Source organism: Paramacrobiotus metropolitanus, unplaced genomic scaffold, assembly GCF_019649055.1.
Source record: "Paramacrobiotus metropolitanus isolate TYO unplaced genomic scaffold, Prichtersi_v1.0 Parri_scaffold0000052, whole genome shotgun sequence".
Classification (NCBI taxonomy): Eukaryota; Metazoa; Tardigrada; class Eutardigrada; order Parachela; family Macrobiotidae; genus Paramacrobiotus; species Paramacrobiotus metropolitanus.
Window position 1 is genome coordinate 661,272 of NW_026570272.1, and position 14,047 is coordinate 675,318.

At 43.1% G+C, this 14,047-nt stretch overlaps 1 protein-coding gene across 1 annotated transcript; it reads right to left on the bottom strand.

The window, feature by feature from the left end:
- Positions 1-9,602: 9,602 nt before the first annotated feature.
- Positions 9,603-10,595, bottom strand: LOC129592388 (melatonin receptor type 1A-like). The gene has a single exon (XM_055488407.1). The coding sequence runs from the start codon at positions 10,593-10,595 to the stop codon at positions 9,603-9,605; it is 993 nt and encodes a 330-aa protein (XP_055344382.1).
- Positions 10,596-14,047: the final 3,452 nt, after the last annotated feature.

Below are 14,047 nucleotides of genomic sequence, written 5' to 3' on the forward strand. Positions count from 1 at the left end.
GTTTTCTTATTCTATTACCTTTCTTTGTGCGGCTGGGGTCCAGCCTTTTCGTTCCGGGGGGACGTGTAACATGGGATGCGCCTTTAGCGTTGTTTAGCGATGATTGGTTCTTTCCAGCGGTAGTTCATTTCTGTTCATTCCTGTTCGTTAGCGCTGTATTTGTGGGCTATGCGGCTTCGCCGGGCTATGCGATTTTTCAGTCTTGTTTCTCGCTTTTGAATAAAGGTTTCCTTTGTTTAGAAAGTCGGGATCTGGGACTTTTCGAGTGTTTTTCAGTGGTTTCCGTGCCGATTCATTTAGATTAGGGTGGTATTTGTCAGTGATCACGATTTAGCAGTCAGATTTGCCTTCATTTTCCGTTTTATCATTTGTCTCTGTGACAATACCTACAAGTCGATTTGTGAACGATTTCGTACCAAAAATGCTACCCAAGTTATTTAGCTTTGTATTCTTGGCATCTGCGTATTCCACCAGTATTCTGATGTATTCAACCTGTATTGCACTATTCATGCCTTGAGGGTGCTGTGAGCATCCTTGAATTTGTGAAATAGACAATTTAAAATACGCGGTGAATTCGTAATGTACGGTAGCAGGGCGGTGCCGGTGAAAACACACTGATTGGCTGTATGAATGGTCTACCGAACAGAGAATTCAGCGTAGCGCGAACAGGACAAACTACAGGTGCGCAGGATAAAATCTATAATACTAAAGTTTAGGTGCAAAGAGCTGGCGGCCATAATTCACTGGAGTAATAGATTTCCACGTGACAGCTAACATTTCCTTGTAGAGCGCATTTTCTGTACATTTTAGTTATGGTCTTGCTTTTGCTAGCAGATCACAACCTGAAAGAGCCATGCCTAAAGTCCATGTTTCGAACATTTGCTAAGCGTCAGAAACAGTGACTTCCGGACGGTGGCTGGTTTTCACACACTGCCGTCCGCTTGCGGAGCTCGCCTGTATCAGAGCTCTACGTTTATGGGCTGGCTACGTAATCAGCCATAAACGTAGAGCTCTGATGTGATTTAGGATTTTGAAAACTGGTTCGTTGTGGTTTTTGGAGTGCCTGGGGGGAAAGTGCGTCTGGCGAAAGTGTTCTGGATATATAATACCTGTCGATGATTAATTTAGCAATAGAATATTTTTCCAATATAACTTAAAAAATAAGGAAAAAATTTGATTTATTCGACAGATTCGAATGAAAAAGCGTTCGTCTTAAAATCAAATAAGCACCAACTTGCACCCGTGCCTTCTGCCCGGGTTTTCAGAGGTACGGACATCAGCTTTCGACGAAGGCTTAACTGCAACATAATTCTCATGTTATATGTGAATTCTCAAGATCAAGGCAGCGGTAATGGAAGACATCAGCCATACACATCCATATGAAACGCATTATATTTATATTCTACTATGGTATTCCATAAAGGTGTACAGTACAGATGACGAGCCGGATATTGGCCCTTATTTAACTTAATCGCATGCGTAAATTACTGCAGTCCCCTTGCGCCAGAGTTGTTCATCCAGGATAAAATGATTTGCACTGGGACCTCAAATTCAGCACGATTGGATACGTATCCGCATAAGGACGGAATTATCGGGCTAAAGATACGCAATAAAGTGGTTTCACTGATTATTACCCAGTTAGTTCCGGATCTGGTTAATTGGGCAGTTTGCTGCCGGTTTACAAAGCACTAGCAAATGGTCATGCAGTGGTACAATTTTAAGTTCGCAGTTTCCACAAATTTCGGATAAGGAAACAAATTCTTACCAAAGTGCTAGTCACGGAAGTGGTACTTTCCTATGTCAGCACGGATTGCTCTGAACGGCTTTAGTGCCAATAAATTTTTTAACCAGAAATTATTCTCTGATTCGTCTCGGGGAAGCGCAGAATATGTAATATAATAATGTTAGCCTATGTAACATATAATAATGTTAATTATGTTAGAATTTTAAAGCTTTAACTATGGATGCTGATCAACAAGTAGCGCAATTTTCCAGTTCTGAACTGGCAATTCAGAAACCAATTGCGTCACCTGACGTGCTACCGCGTGGCTTGTGTTGCGTGAACAGGTACTGATGTGCTCTGGCAATCTGCTGCTTCTTCCACCTGGCTAGCAGCCAATAAGAAACTGGTATCTCGGTTACTTAAATTGACCAATTGCAATCCAACACACATTAGGTACTACTTTGCTTTTGCCCTGCTGAAGTTGGGAGAGATCATTAAGTAATAAGTCGGCGCCTCCTTCCCGGAACAACATTCCCAAGCAGGCCACTTTATGTCAAATCCATACTTTTTCGCTTCCGTTTCAGAGCGCGCATCCTGTTGGAGACATTTTCGAGACGGAAGCAAGCCACAAACATGCTCACGCAACAGCATCAGTATCCTTCCACCAAATCCATTATAAAATTGCACTTTTTCTCAAAGGTATTGACATTATCCTTGAGATCGGTAAAATGATGCACGACAACAGCTTGATGGAGTCCAATAATGACGCACACACAGTGCAACGCTCAACATGAATCGGGTTTGTTAGAAACGCGTAACGAAATGTTTAGAAGGTACATACGCTTAAGGCGTATATAAGCATTTACACAAGAACGCGTACGGCAGCTTATGTTTTGCTTTTCGTGAGAGTCAACATCAAAATACAGACTGTATATTGCTGCTTTGTTATTGCTTTTGGCTAAAATGTTTAATGGCAAGTCATCCGTCAAACACCGCGTCTTGATCGCGGCCGTGGTGATTAGCGTTGTAATTATTTTAGCTGCTTGTGTGTCTATATCGATTCTCGCTTCTTTGAAGCACTCCAACCAGCCCACTGTCCAGGTCGCAGCCCGGCGGCGCGGACTTTGTTTCATGTTACAACGCGCCACAGCATCTACGGCATTCGTATCCGGCTACCAGGCGGAAGATTCCAGCTTGCCGAATAATCTGGCGCACGTTGTGCGCGTGAAACACTTCGAAGATAAGCCACTGAGCACATCCGCGAGGCTGCTACGATCCAATTCGAAGCTGCTCTCTACCATTTTGGAAAACGGAAAGGGCTTCAAGCAGCACCAAGATGCATCCTTGGTACATCGCTTTCTCCGCAAAATTCGCTCACGTTATGTACTGGTGCCGCGAGCCAACTGGTTTCTGGGATAACGTTGACCGCAAAATAGAGTCCCAAAACCGCTCACACATCCCTACGGACTACGGTTCCATTGCTCGCATATTTGTTTACAGTGACGGATGTAACGCTCTCATTGGTTGAAAACGGCTGAAAAATGTTTTGGTAGCTGTGCAGTTTTTAACTTGCATTTTAGCTGTTTGATCGTTGTTACTTGATGTTATCGATAGTCACTAATTCTTATTGCATTTGTATACGGTTTTTCTGGAAGCACCGGTACGTACTGTGGCATGCATGCACTGTGAAGTACGTACTGTGACACCTTTGGCTGCCTCTTATAGAGGGCCCACGGAAATACATTTCCGCTGTCCCCGTTCCACATAGACATGCAACAATAACAAAAAGGAATTTGTAATACGTATTTGTATTATTTGTCTGGAAGCTGTAGTATTCTTTTGTTTTGTCCACGTCAGCGATGACAGAATTTTGAGAAGTTGTATTCTCACAGAAGTGTACTGTAGAGTAACCCTGCACTTGATAGCTTTTTTTACAGCTCAGATAGACGGACGCTGTACGTACGAGCACATTCACCATTCATATGTGATTCCTGTGACTAGCCAGGCAGCACATGCGAGTGCAGTGCAGTCGGCTCTGAGCCAGCTGAACGTTTGCCAGTACTACGTACAGTGCCGTACAGCACATGGCATACGAAAAAGCTGTCAAGTGCAGGATTACTCTACAGTATTAGTCGTGCTTAGGCCATCGTCGGTTTTGAAAAAGAATAACAGCTGCAACAAAAACTTAGTAAACGGTATGCCACAGGACCCCACTTGGATTACATTGAAGATTTTTAATTTCTCAGCTGCTGGCAGTCGCTGCGATTACCGGTACCATTCTCCGTAGTACATTGAGTACAGTAGCATATCAACACGATAGTAGTGTAATTGCGTGTATTACTTACGTGCTCTGACGTACGCGTTGCTTATTCTATTGCGTACAACTTGCTGCTCTTATCTGTCTCTGGTGGTCGCTAATTACATTAACGATTCTGGTTGCATGTCCGGTGTGTCTTAGCAAATTAGCAGACCGGATGGAATCTGTTGTTGGATGGAATCTTTTATTTATTTATTTTGAACAACCGAGCCGCCGGCTACCGTGAGAGCAGCAAGGAATCCTGCTGGGTTTTGACCAGGGAACATTACGATAATCCACTTTCTCTTTCTGCTGCTGACGTAAATAATCTTTAAAGCACAGAAGAAAAGTGAAAGAATAAGAGAGACTTCGAAGTGATTAGTGATAAAACGCAATGCAAAGAAAATTGCCTGTAGAGCCTTAAACGAGTAGTGTCTGTTTTCTTAATTGATCAACCTTGTCGTGACTTCCATCGTGCGGAAAATCACCGAACCATGTCGATCCTACATTATCGTGAATACCATTTCTTAGGCAGCCCGCTGCACATCTCGTATGTTAGGTACCTGTGATCTGCCAAGTGAATTTTATTGGTGGCGGAAAGTCATAGGGCTGTCAGCTGACGAATATAGCTCAAAAGATGACATTAAACTATTCATGTAAATTCTCGTGAATTTTGTGCAATGCAACACAGCTGCCTCCACCCGTTATCTACAATCTTGGGAGTGTTCCCCTTGTCGGGCCGATCAATGTCGTCAAAACCTTGGTTGCTTTTTTCCTTAACTGTGGAGTTTTGCTTGTGGTAATTAAAGTAAAACACCAGCGCGTTTCTTTCGATGCTTACGTCATTTTGCTGCTGCTCAACAATGCTCTCTTTTATATGTTCTCAAGATTTTGCCATCAAAACGTTCTTCCTTCCTACTTATGCGCCTTTTGCTGCAAAATTCGAAAGAGATCGGTTCATAATGAGACTTTTGGTACACCTTCCTGCGTTTAAACTTTCCAGAATTTTATTTCGCCCATAACTTACCAACCGGATGTTGCGCGCACAAACGGTTTTCACACCAAAGTATACAAATCATTTGGCGACAGAATGCAACAAAACGATGCAAAAAGTGCGCGAAAGGGAAGTTTTCGTGTATGTACCCAAATTTGGCACCATGTACCGGGCTATTTCCCTTAAGTATTACCAGTATCAAGTTTTAACACCGTATTGCGTTCACATTTAACCGAACCTTTGCGGTGACTCAGCTGTTGGGTATATAAGCATACACCGAATGAAATACAGTATGGAATTTGGTCTCATTAATACCGTAAAACGGGTCTGCTGAATTATTAGCAATGCAGTTTAGCCGGTTAGTACGGAAGAATTGGTACCCCATGCCCGTGGTATCCGTATCACTTGGATAGCAATAAGAAATAATGCATAAAACGAATATGATACAAAAATGCGAAGCGGTATGATATTTTTACCTTTATCCTCTCCAGAATCTGAAAAGCTGCTGGATCAATCTCGTGTTCAGTTATATACTCAAGCTACATGTAACTCGTGGTGTCTCTGCATCGGTCACTGCTACCGAATGCACACAAGCACTACGAGTAGGTTGTCTGGACCGAATGAAGCACATAGCAGTGGGCTCCGCATAAGCACACTGACCAGATACTGTCTACTGAGATACTCCGGTAAGTCCAGAGGTACCGAAAAAAGATCTGTACATTTATATTATATCCCGCCACAGCAAGACGTCATGCATAAAACTGTCACTGACAAACCATTCCGGGCAAATATAGATTTCGCATGCATAATGGTATAAAGCATTAAAAAAAGTGATTCGCAAAAGCGAACGTTTTAAGTATACTTCTATCTATACCTTTTTTTAAACCTTGGTTCGGTTTAACTACTCTAAGCGTTTAGAAGCAAGCAAAAACGTTATTTTATCAATCTTGCAGGAACCACCATCCTTTACATTTTGTCTGATCTTACAACGTTAATATTGCCAGGAAAAAAGCACTCGCTTATTTTGGACTTTTCAAAATTACATTAAAAAGAAATTGCCGGTCACCAACGAATCACTTTGCCAAATCTTGACGATCATTGCACAGCTGGATTATTTAAAAAAAATTAGTTTATAACGGGATGGCTGTGGTTAAAAATGTGATTCAACGTAATATTTCCCGAAATTTCCGCCAGCAGTCGGCGCATGCCAGCGCAGTCGTCAGGTTTTTCGCCATCGGCCAGTTCGGAGAACAATAAAATGTAACTGACAATCGCTCCGGCTGCCTGCAAATTATGGTAAGTGTGAGCCGTTGAGTCATTGACAAAGAGAGTACATTGTTTATTAAAGGTCATTTTAATTCGCTCACAGCAGCAACTGATTCCCTGGTTACCGAAACACCCCCGATTGTGCTCCCAGCAGGATTTCGTTGGTAAATATTTGTGTACGCATCGAACGCTTCACTGGGTCCATAGGGAAGCCGTAGGATGAGTGACGCCTACGAAAGAATTACAAATCGATCAGTTCAGAAGGAAGCCACGTAAAAAAGAAAGCAAACTAGACTGGTTTGTACTGTCGTTAATTTATCAGTTTAATCAGTGACCCGATGCCATCCACCTTCAGAATACCCTACTCAATTTTTTAACGGTCGTACTGACGAACGCTGACTTACTTGCTCATTAACATAGATCTGCGCACAACCACTAACTGTTAAGAGGTAAATATTCTCCGCAACCAGTAACAGATGATCCATCTTGACGGCATGATTCGTCTTGTAATCAGCTGCCGCTTCGTGAGCGTAATAAACTGTCATCGTCAGGTACTGCAGGAACAAAACGGCGTTCACCAGTGACATGACAGAATCGAATGTCCTGACCGAATCTGCTGCCTCCCGATGTTCCTGCAGCAGCGAATGTACTGTCTTATCAGACTTCGGTTCCTTACTGAGCTGATCGGTGATCTTGCGAAACAACTTGCCGGCGAGCAAAGCGAAAGAAATTTCAAAACTCAAAAGAAGTGATCGGCCGGCATGTCCCATTTCATAGAAGAAGCAATAAAGAACATACAAACACTTGTACACGCCGAAACTGATAAAACGCTTGACTAAGGCGTAATCTTCGTGTATGTCCACTTTCATCACGGCATGAATTTCGATGCTCCCGACAAATACTGCCACAAAAGCAACTGCGGCGCACAAGTTGGCTGCTATAATAGTGTATATGATAAACTTATCCCGTTTGTCAAGAAACACGCCAGCTTTTGCCGCCACATTCATCACACACTCTCGGACAGTTTCGCTTGCTCGCCAAAAGACCAGGAAACAAATAACTGCAGAGTTGATTTCGGACACGTACGTAAGGAAAAACAGAATCGCGGCAGTAAATGAAGTATCGGGATCGATGTCTTTGGACATTTCATTGTAGAACGAATAGACTATGGCAGCAACTTGTGAAGTCCCAAGCACAACTGTTATAGCTTTACGGCAACATGAAATGAACAGCGATTCGTTTGGGACACTGTTGAGAAAACCGAATACCTGCAGAGCAACAAGCCAAAAATTCCAGATTAGGTGCATAGCAGCAGTTTCAGGAGAAGTGCTGAAAGGGGCAGACAGATACTTATTGTCCTTGTAAAGTTGTGCCTTGCTATAACACGGTAATGTTTTTGTGCGGTAATGCAGCTGCGCTTCGATCAGCTGGATAGATCCGTACCGGTCAAACATTCGGTCTCAAATATGACAGGGCTGTTATTAAAATAAAACGGGAGTTTGCGTAGAAATCCTCGCCACATCCATAAAGCGCTATATCATGACCGGCCCCGAGGGAATGCGACAGACATCCCGTGTAATTTTATTGAAATAGCATGCAGGTGGAAACAGAGCCGACTTGGTGTGCTCACCTGGTTACATCACTGGACACTTAGCGCAGTGGGAGCACAAACACAAACCTTTGTGGTCGATTTTGAGTAACAATGTGTGTCTGATGTTTGGACACGCATTACGCACTTCGGCATTTCCAAAAACCGATTACCCGCTCCCATGAACTGCAAACAGTTCGCATACTGAAAATGGCTGGTTGGCTCAAATGTGATGAGAAAGCGATTGTTGCTCGGAATGTCGAAGTGACAATACTGTATCCGCTCGCACATCTTGAACCACAGAGTTTGTGTACGGGAAAAACACGCATTCAATATACACACTCTAACCGGGCAAAATGCACGACTACGAAATATTGCTCATTTGGTTTCAAGATGAACAGTTCTTCTTGTGAATTTGTCCAATAAACCAAGAATTTTCATTTAAATGGCAGTTCACTCTGGAAAAAAGGTTCTGCAGCTGAAAGCTCGAATTGTTCTGTGGTTCATCGCCATCAAGAATGTTGACGCTGAACGTACCCATCCCACTCCAGGGGTACCCCAAAAACCACAACAAATCAGTTTGTAACTCGTGCTTACGGCAAAGCTGTATGTTAATGGCTGCTATCGAGCATAAACAAGTTTAAAATTGTTAGAGCTCCAATTTTTTTTTATATTCAAGAAGTTCTCCAGACCAGATGTTGCAAAGACATCAGAAATTTATCAAATCGCGCGATTCGCGAATCGCGCGTTTGGCCCGGTTAGAGTGTGTATATTGAATGCGCGTTTTTCCCGTACACACACTCTGTGGTCCAAGATGTGCGAGCGGATACAGTAAAGGAATTGTTCTGTCTTACCCAGACTAGGGAAGCCTTGCTTACGCATCGCTTTTGCATGATTGTTGAAGTCCACTTCAGATACTTCGTTGGGTGTGTAATGTACTTGTAGATTGGACTATTCGTTACGCCCTTTCCTGTTGCACTGCTCTACTGCAGCTTCTGTTTAATGGCAACCGCAACGTACAACGCACCGCTTCTGTTTAATGACAAACTAAGCATGTCAAGCCTTGACATGGTCAATTACAGGTAGAGCAATATTAGCGCGAAGTTGGCGCTAGAATGCCGGCCATAACATAAGTTAGTTGCGTAGATGCGCTCCGCAGCTAGATTGTCTCTCATACTGCAACGATCGTTTTCTAGCCACCTTCCGCCATTACAGTTATTCTCATTAAAATATTTTGCGTGCAAGAAGCCACTAGCCAGCCAAATGCATGTTACGTGTTTAAACAGTGTGGCGTGGCGCGCCGTAATATGGATTTACGCATAACCCATAATTTTGTAATGTTCGCTGTAATTCCGAACGCTCAGTTTGTCAACAAGCATGCAAATGTCAATCCGTGAGATACGTAATTAATACACGTGATGAAAATCTGGTTCGATGTGAAAACAGTTTTAAAAATTAGTTGCGTGCTCTTGTAAATTTGAAGGGAATCGTTCGATAACGTGATTCTGAGTACAGTTGTTTTAAAGTTTTAACATTTGACGCTATAATTCCCAAAAAGGATAATGCGCGCAAGAACGGCTGACGATGCGCACATCTTTCGGTTACAGAATGCCAGGAAACATTTATCGGAGGGTGCGCGAAAGTTGCCGTTGAGGGTGCAAAAGTTGCCGTGCATGTGGCAAAAATTGTGTACCGTATACCGGCATGATCGCTACTTTTTTAAAACATTTAAATGCTACTTTTTTAAAACATTTCGTATGTCATAGATAATGCTGGTCGACAATAGCGGATCCAAGATAGACTGGGTAATCCACAAAACATCCAGGGCGCCTACCATGTCATCGTTTACCGTCACGCCCAAGACCTGTAGCAACTGGCAGACCTGGTAGGGCGTCCAGGTGACTACCACACTACAGGTCAGCAGCGTCAGGATGACGAAAGCCCGATTGTTTTGTCGACGCGCCTTCTTGTGCGCTGCAGGAGGCTCGCTTATGCCATCCTCTGTCGGCCGAGGGTATGCCTCCAAACCCGGTCCAGCGGGACGAGTACTCTGACGCATCCTCTGTCTAACCACAAGGTACACGTAGGATCCCGCCACAAAGACAATCGGAGCCAGAAACAGGAAGATATGCACCGCCAGCACCCATAACCGTTGCGCAATGCCGTTGACCTCGCACTCTTCCTCCATTATTCGGTAGAAAAGGGAATCCAGGACTAGACCAGGTACAGTCCATAGATGAACGTAAATGAATGTGCCAAACGTGAGGCACAAGCTGGTGGTGATGGTGTGCCGCTGGCGGTAATGGTAAGGGAAGATCAGCGCCCAGAAGCGGTTGAGGGTAATGAGAAGGTGGGCATGCATCTCCCAGCCGGTAAAAACGTAGTTGCAGTACAGGAATAAATCGCAAACTGCCCATGACAGCGTCCATCGATCGCACGATAACTCGAAGAGGATATCCAGGGGATTCTCCAGGACGGCCATGGCCAGGTTGGCTAGTAGGAGGTTCGCGATGTACGGTTTGAATGAATCACTGACTGCGGTGGTACGAACGAGGCTGGCGAGGCCGGCAACATTACAAACAATCACCGCCACCATGGTGGTTATCTCGATTGCAGCTAGGGGATCGCCCCAGTAGCCGTAGTGGAGGCAGGCAGCGTCCAGACTATGGTTGTTGGAAGTGTTGGAACTGTATGCAATAATTTCATTACTACAGGTTCGGTTACCCATTGCGCATCGGTTCTGATGCTCTCTTCGTGTCGAAGAAGAATTCTATTCAGCGATACACAAACACAGATCTGAAGCTCTACCTGGAAACAACAGAATGCCTTGTTGGGCTTGATTAGTGGAGCAGCTGCGGTAGATGGTGGAAAAGAGTGAGTGCGTCGTTATATAAACGCAAAGCTACCGCGACTCAGCAGTGTCCATATACGTTGTTATCACGCAATAAGTATTCCATCCGCACAAGATTTGCCGACCGAGACAAGTCAAAGAATCCACCGCAGGCAGTAATATCGGATTATCTCTGGGAGACAGGATGTTCGGTAAACTGATGCCAAACCGGAAGCATGCAACAGGATGCTGGATGCTGTTGTGCAAAACCTTGTAGTGCAAAACAGCCAGTGCACGGCTGCGAGCAACCTTCAACGTACACGTGACCACAGAATTTTCAGAAAGCCATTTATCGTATGTGGAGCGCACAGAGCACTGCATGACGCCGCTGAGTGTTCCTGCGGCAGGAACACTCAACGGCTTACTTTTGTAACACCGTGACCATACACACGGTTACAGTTTGTATCCCGCCGACGCCCAATGATTCGCGCCGTATTGTTAGATATTAAAATACGAAATTTTTGAATAGATTTTAAAAGAAAATGGAGTAAAATGGACGTTATGGGTCTGATATTCGGTGAGGTCTGATATATTTCGCCCAAGGCTGCAAGAAAATGAATACTCTTCTCAGTTACTCCTATTTGAAACACCTCTGTACGGTATATGGCCGAGATTGAAACGTTAGAAATTTAATAATATACATTCTCCTCAAAACTCCATGGGCGCTGCTCCTGGCACCCCGGGAGGTACTGGAGTAAAGGCCATATATATATTATATAATTATATTATAAACGACACGATAATTAAAGAAAATTTTTGCGCGAAGCCGATGAACCGTTTTCCGGAAATCACGCATGGAACAAAATTTTGCTGGAGATTTTGATGCTGCGCTTCGCGTTAATTACGATAGAAATCGATGAGTATTTTAGACCGCGTGAATTACATGTAAATAAATGATAGGACCACTACCGATTCACGTAAACCGAACCGGTAATTGCTGTTAATGCAGGTTTTTTGGAATTTTTTTTGTCAAAGGTACAGAAAAACTGAAGCCATGTTTAATTCATAAGGTTTAGGGCGTGTTTAATGCGCAATGACCAGCATGGCAAAGCGTGGCGTAGAACCAGCGTTTTTGCTCGAAGCGCGCAGCCGCCAGCAGACTTTGCCTTAAAAAATTAAAAAAATTCCATGAGAAATACAAATTTAATCGAACTTTTATTTCAACTTTTTTAATCTTGCACATTAGGGAAGTTACTAATACACAAACACATTTGACAATAAACAAACTGTGTAATAGCGCAGACTGTTTTCACCTGTATGGTACATGGGAATATCACACAACTGCAAACGCTAAGCATGAGTGAACAAAATGACCTGCAGCAAGGAAAAAATAACTTCAAATCATCAAAATTAGTTTAGCTTTGTAATAAATTTTTGGGTCACACAAATTTTCTTGAATCCATATTTTTCTCTGGTCGTTTGCAGGAAAGTGAGCTGTGCAACATCTTTGTGCAGGCATGTCGAAGCGTACGTCACTACTCTACCGTAGCGCTCAAAAGTTAAATCAATGGTGCGCGTGCTCCACGTGCTCATGTGATTATACCCCATACAAAATTAGCCGAGCTGTATTTGGTCTCTGATGGATCCGTCGCAAAATTAACTTGTTATCATCATTAGCACCCGCACGATCCGTACACTGGTGTTCGGTACCCTGTAACGACAAAACTGACATTTTCCGAAACGACAAGAAGTTGAAAGGAAATGAAGTTGAACCATTCATCAAAGGTAGCATCGCACTCCATGGCTGTTTAAAAGCACTCGATGTTGCCAGCGATGCCCTTATTGTGCAATCCTCTTAATGAAAGTCGAAGCCTGGATCACTTTCGCCATGTTATTGACATGGCTGCCTGGTGTTCAATTTTTTGTAGCTTCCACTCTTTATACCAGATTCATAATAATTATGGCAATAAGACATACGATATCCTTCAACAAATTATTACCTACAAACATCGCACAAATTCCTTTGAAGTTGCGGAGGCGATAATAAAGCAAACTAAGCTTTTATTCATTGTCTTTACTTCGAAGTTTTTCGCATTCATGCATGTTATAAAATAATGCTTGCGTTTTCGTCAGTTTTGTGGGGTATTTACATCTAGCACTTGTTCAAGTTGTGCAAGATGTGCAAGGGTCTTTTGACTCTTTTGAAGTCTTTTCTCATGCCGAGCACCAAAGATATGGCATTCTCGGCGATGTTTTACATTAGTCAACTTTGTGTTTTTTTACGAATCTCGTAATAATTCTATACCTCTCGCATAGCGTCCCGCACAATTTACATCAAAAAGAGGAGGCACACATCCATACATTAAGCAATCAGTTTAAAACAGATTTTATCGTGAACCCTGAAAGCCAGTGTATTGCTTCAAAGTTTCTTGGTGCACGAAATGCGAAGTACAAAGAAAGTTCCCAAAGTTTTCTTCCCTATTGTGCATGCTCCCCGTTTCAAGTGAAACCCAAAATGATATACTCGTATCCTTATTCCTTAACTTTTTCTCCAAGCTGTCGAAGAAAATGAGTTACTAAAATTTAACGGGCGATGAAGAACCGGCAGGCGTAATTCGCAAGAACCATTTTCATATCACTTTATCTATTCCAAAATATTAGCACTGACTAAATTTCTGACAAATAAAGCAATGCATGCAGCTATGCAAGGGTTAACTGATTTTACAGGCTTGCTAGTATAGTTAGGTAACAAAGTACAGTACATATAAATTAATATTGCCCCACATAACATTACGCGTAGTTGTGGATTTGGCTGAAGCCGTGTACGTAAGTACAAGTTGATTAATCTTGTAAAAAAATAGTTTTCTGGTGCCAGCAGCGCGCGTTATACTATATAGCGCCTGGACACTTATCGCTGTTGGCGGCGCACGGCGGAAGTCAAAAATAACAGTTACTCATAATCCTGTCAACCGCTGGCAAGATGAGCGTATTCGATTAATAACCGCGCAAGTCCATCGCGTACAGAGCACCCGCCTCGACCGTTAACGCATTTTTCCTTGTCTATGTTTTCACAGTCCTTTGCGCAACCAGTTACACTCTCTAAATCTCCAAAACTGCCCGCAAAACCGCTACAAAATGTGCAATCTTTCTTTACCTTCAGTGTACTGACATGTTTTGGGCAGTGCATAAAACATACCGGAAAAATCTCAAGAGTACACAGATATAGATCTGTGTCCCATTTCCGTGGAAAAATCTTTATTCTCCAAATCAACTGGAAATTCCCACACCAGATTCCATACTTGGCTCGAATGTACGATAGTCAGTTGGCTAATAACCACTGTGTTTACGGT

Bases quoted from the DNA above. Each gene is read 5' to 3' on its own strand.
- LOC129592388 (XM_055488407.1), bottom strand. From the start codon at position 10,595: ATGGGTAACCGAACCTGTAGTAATGAAATTATTGCATACAGTTCCAAC.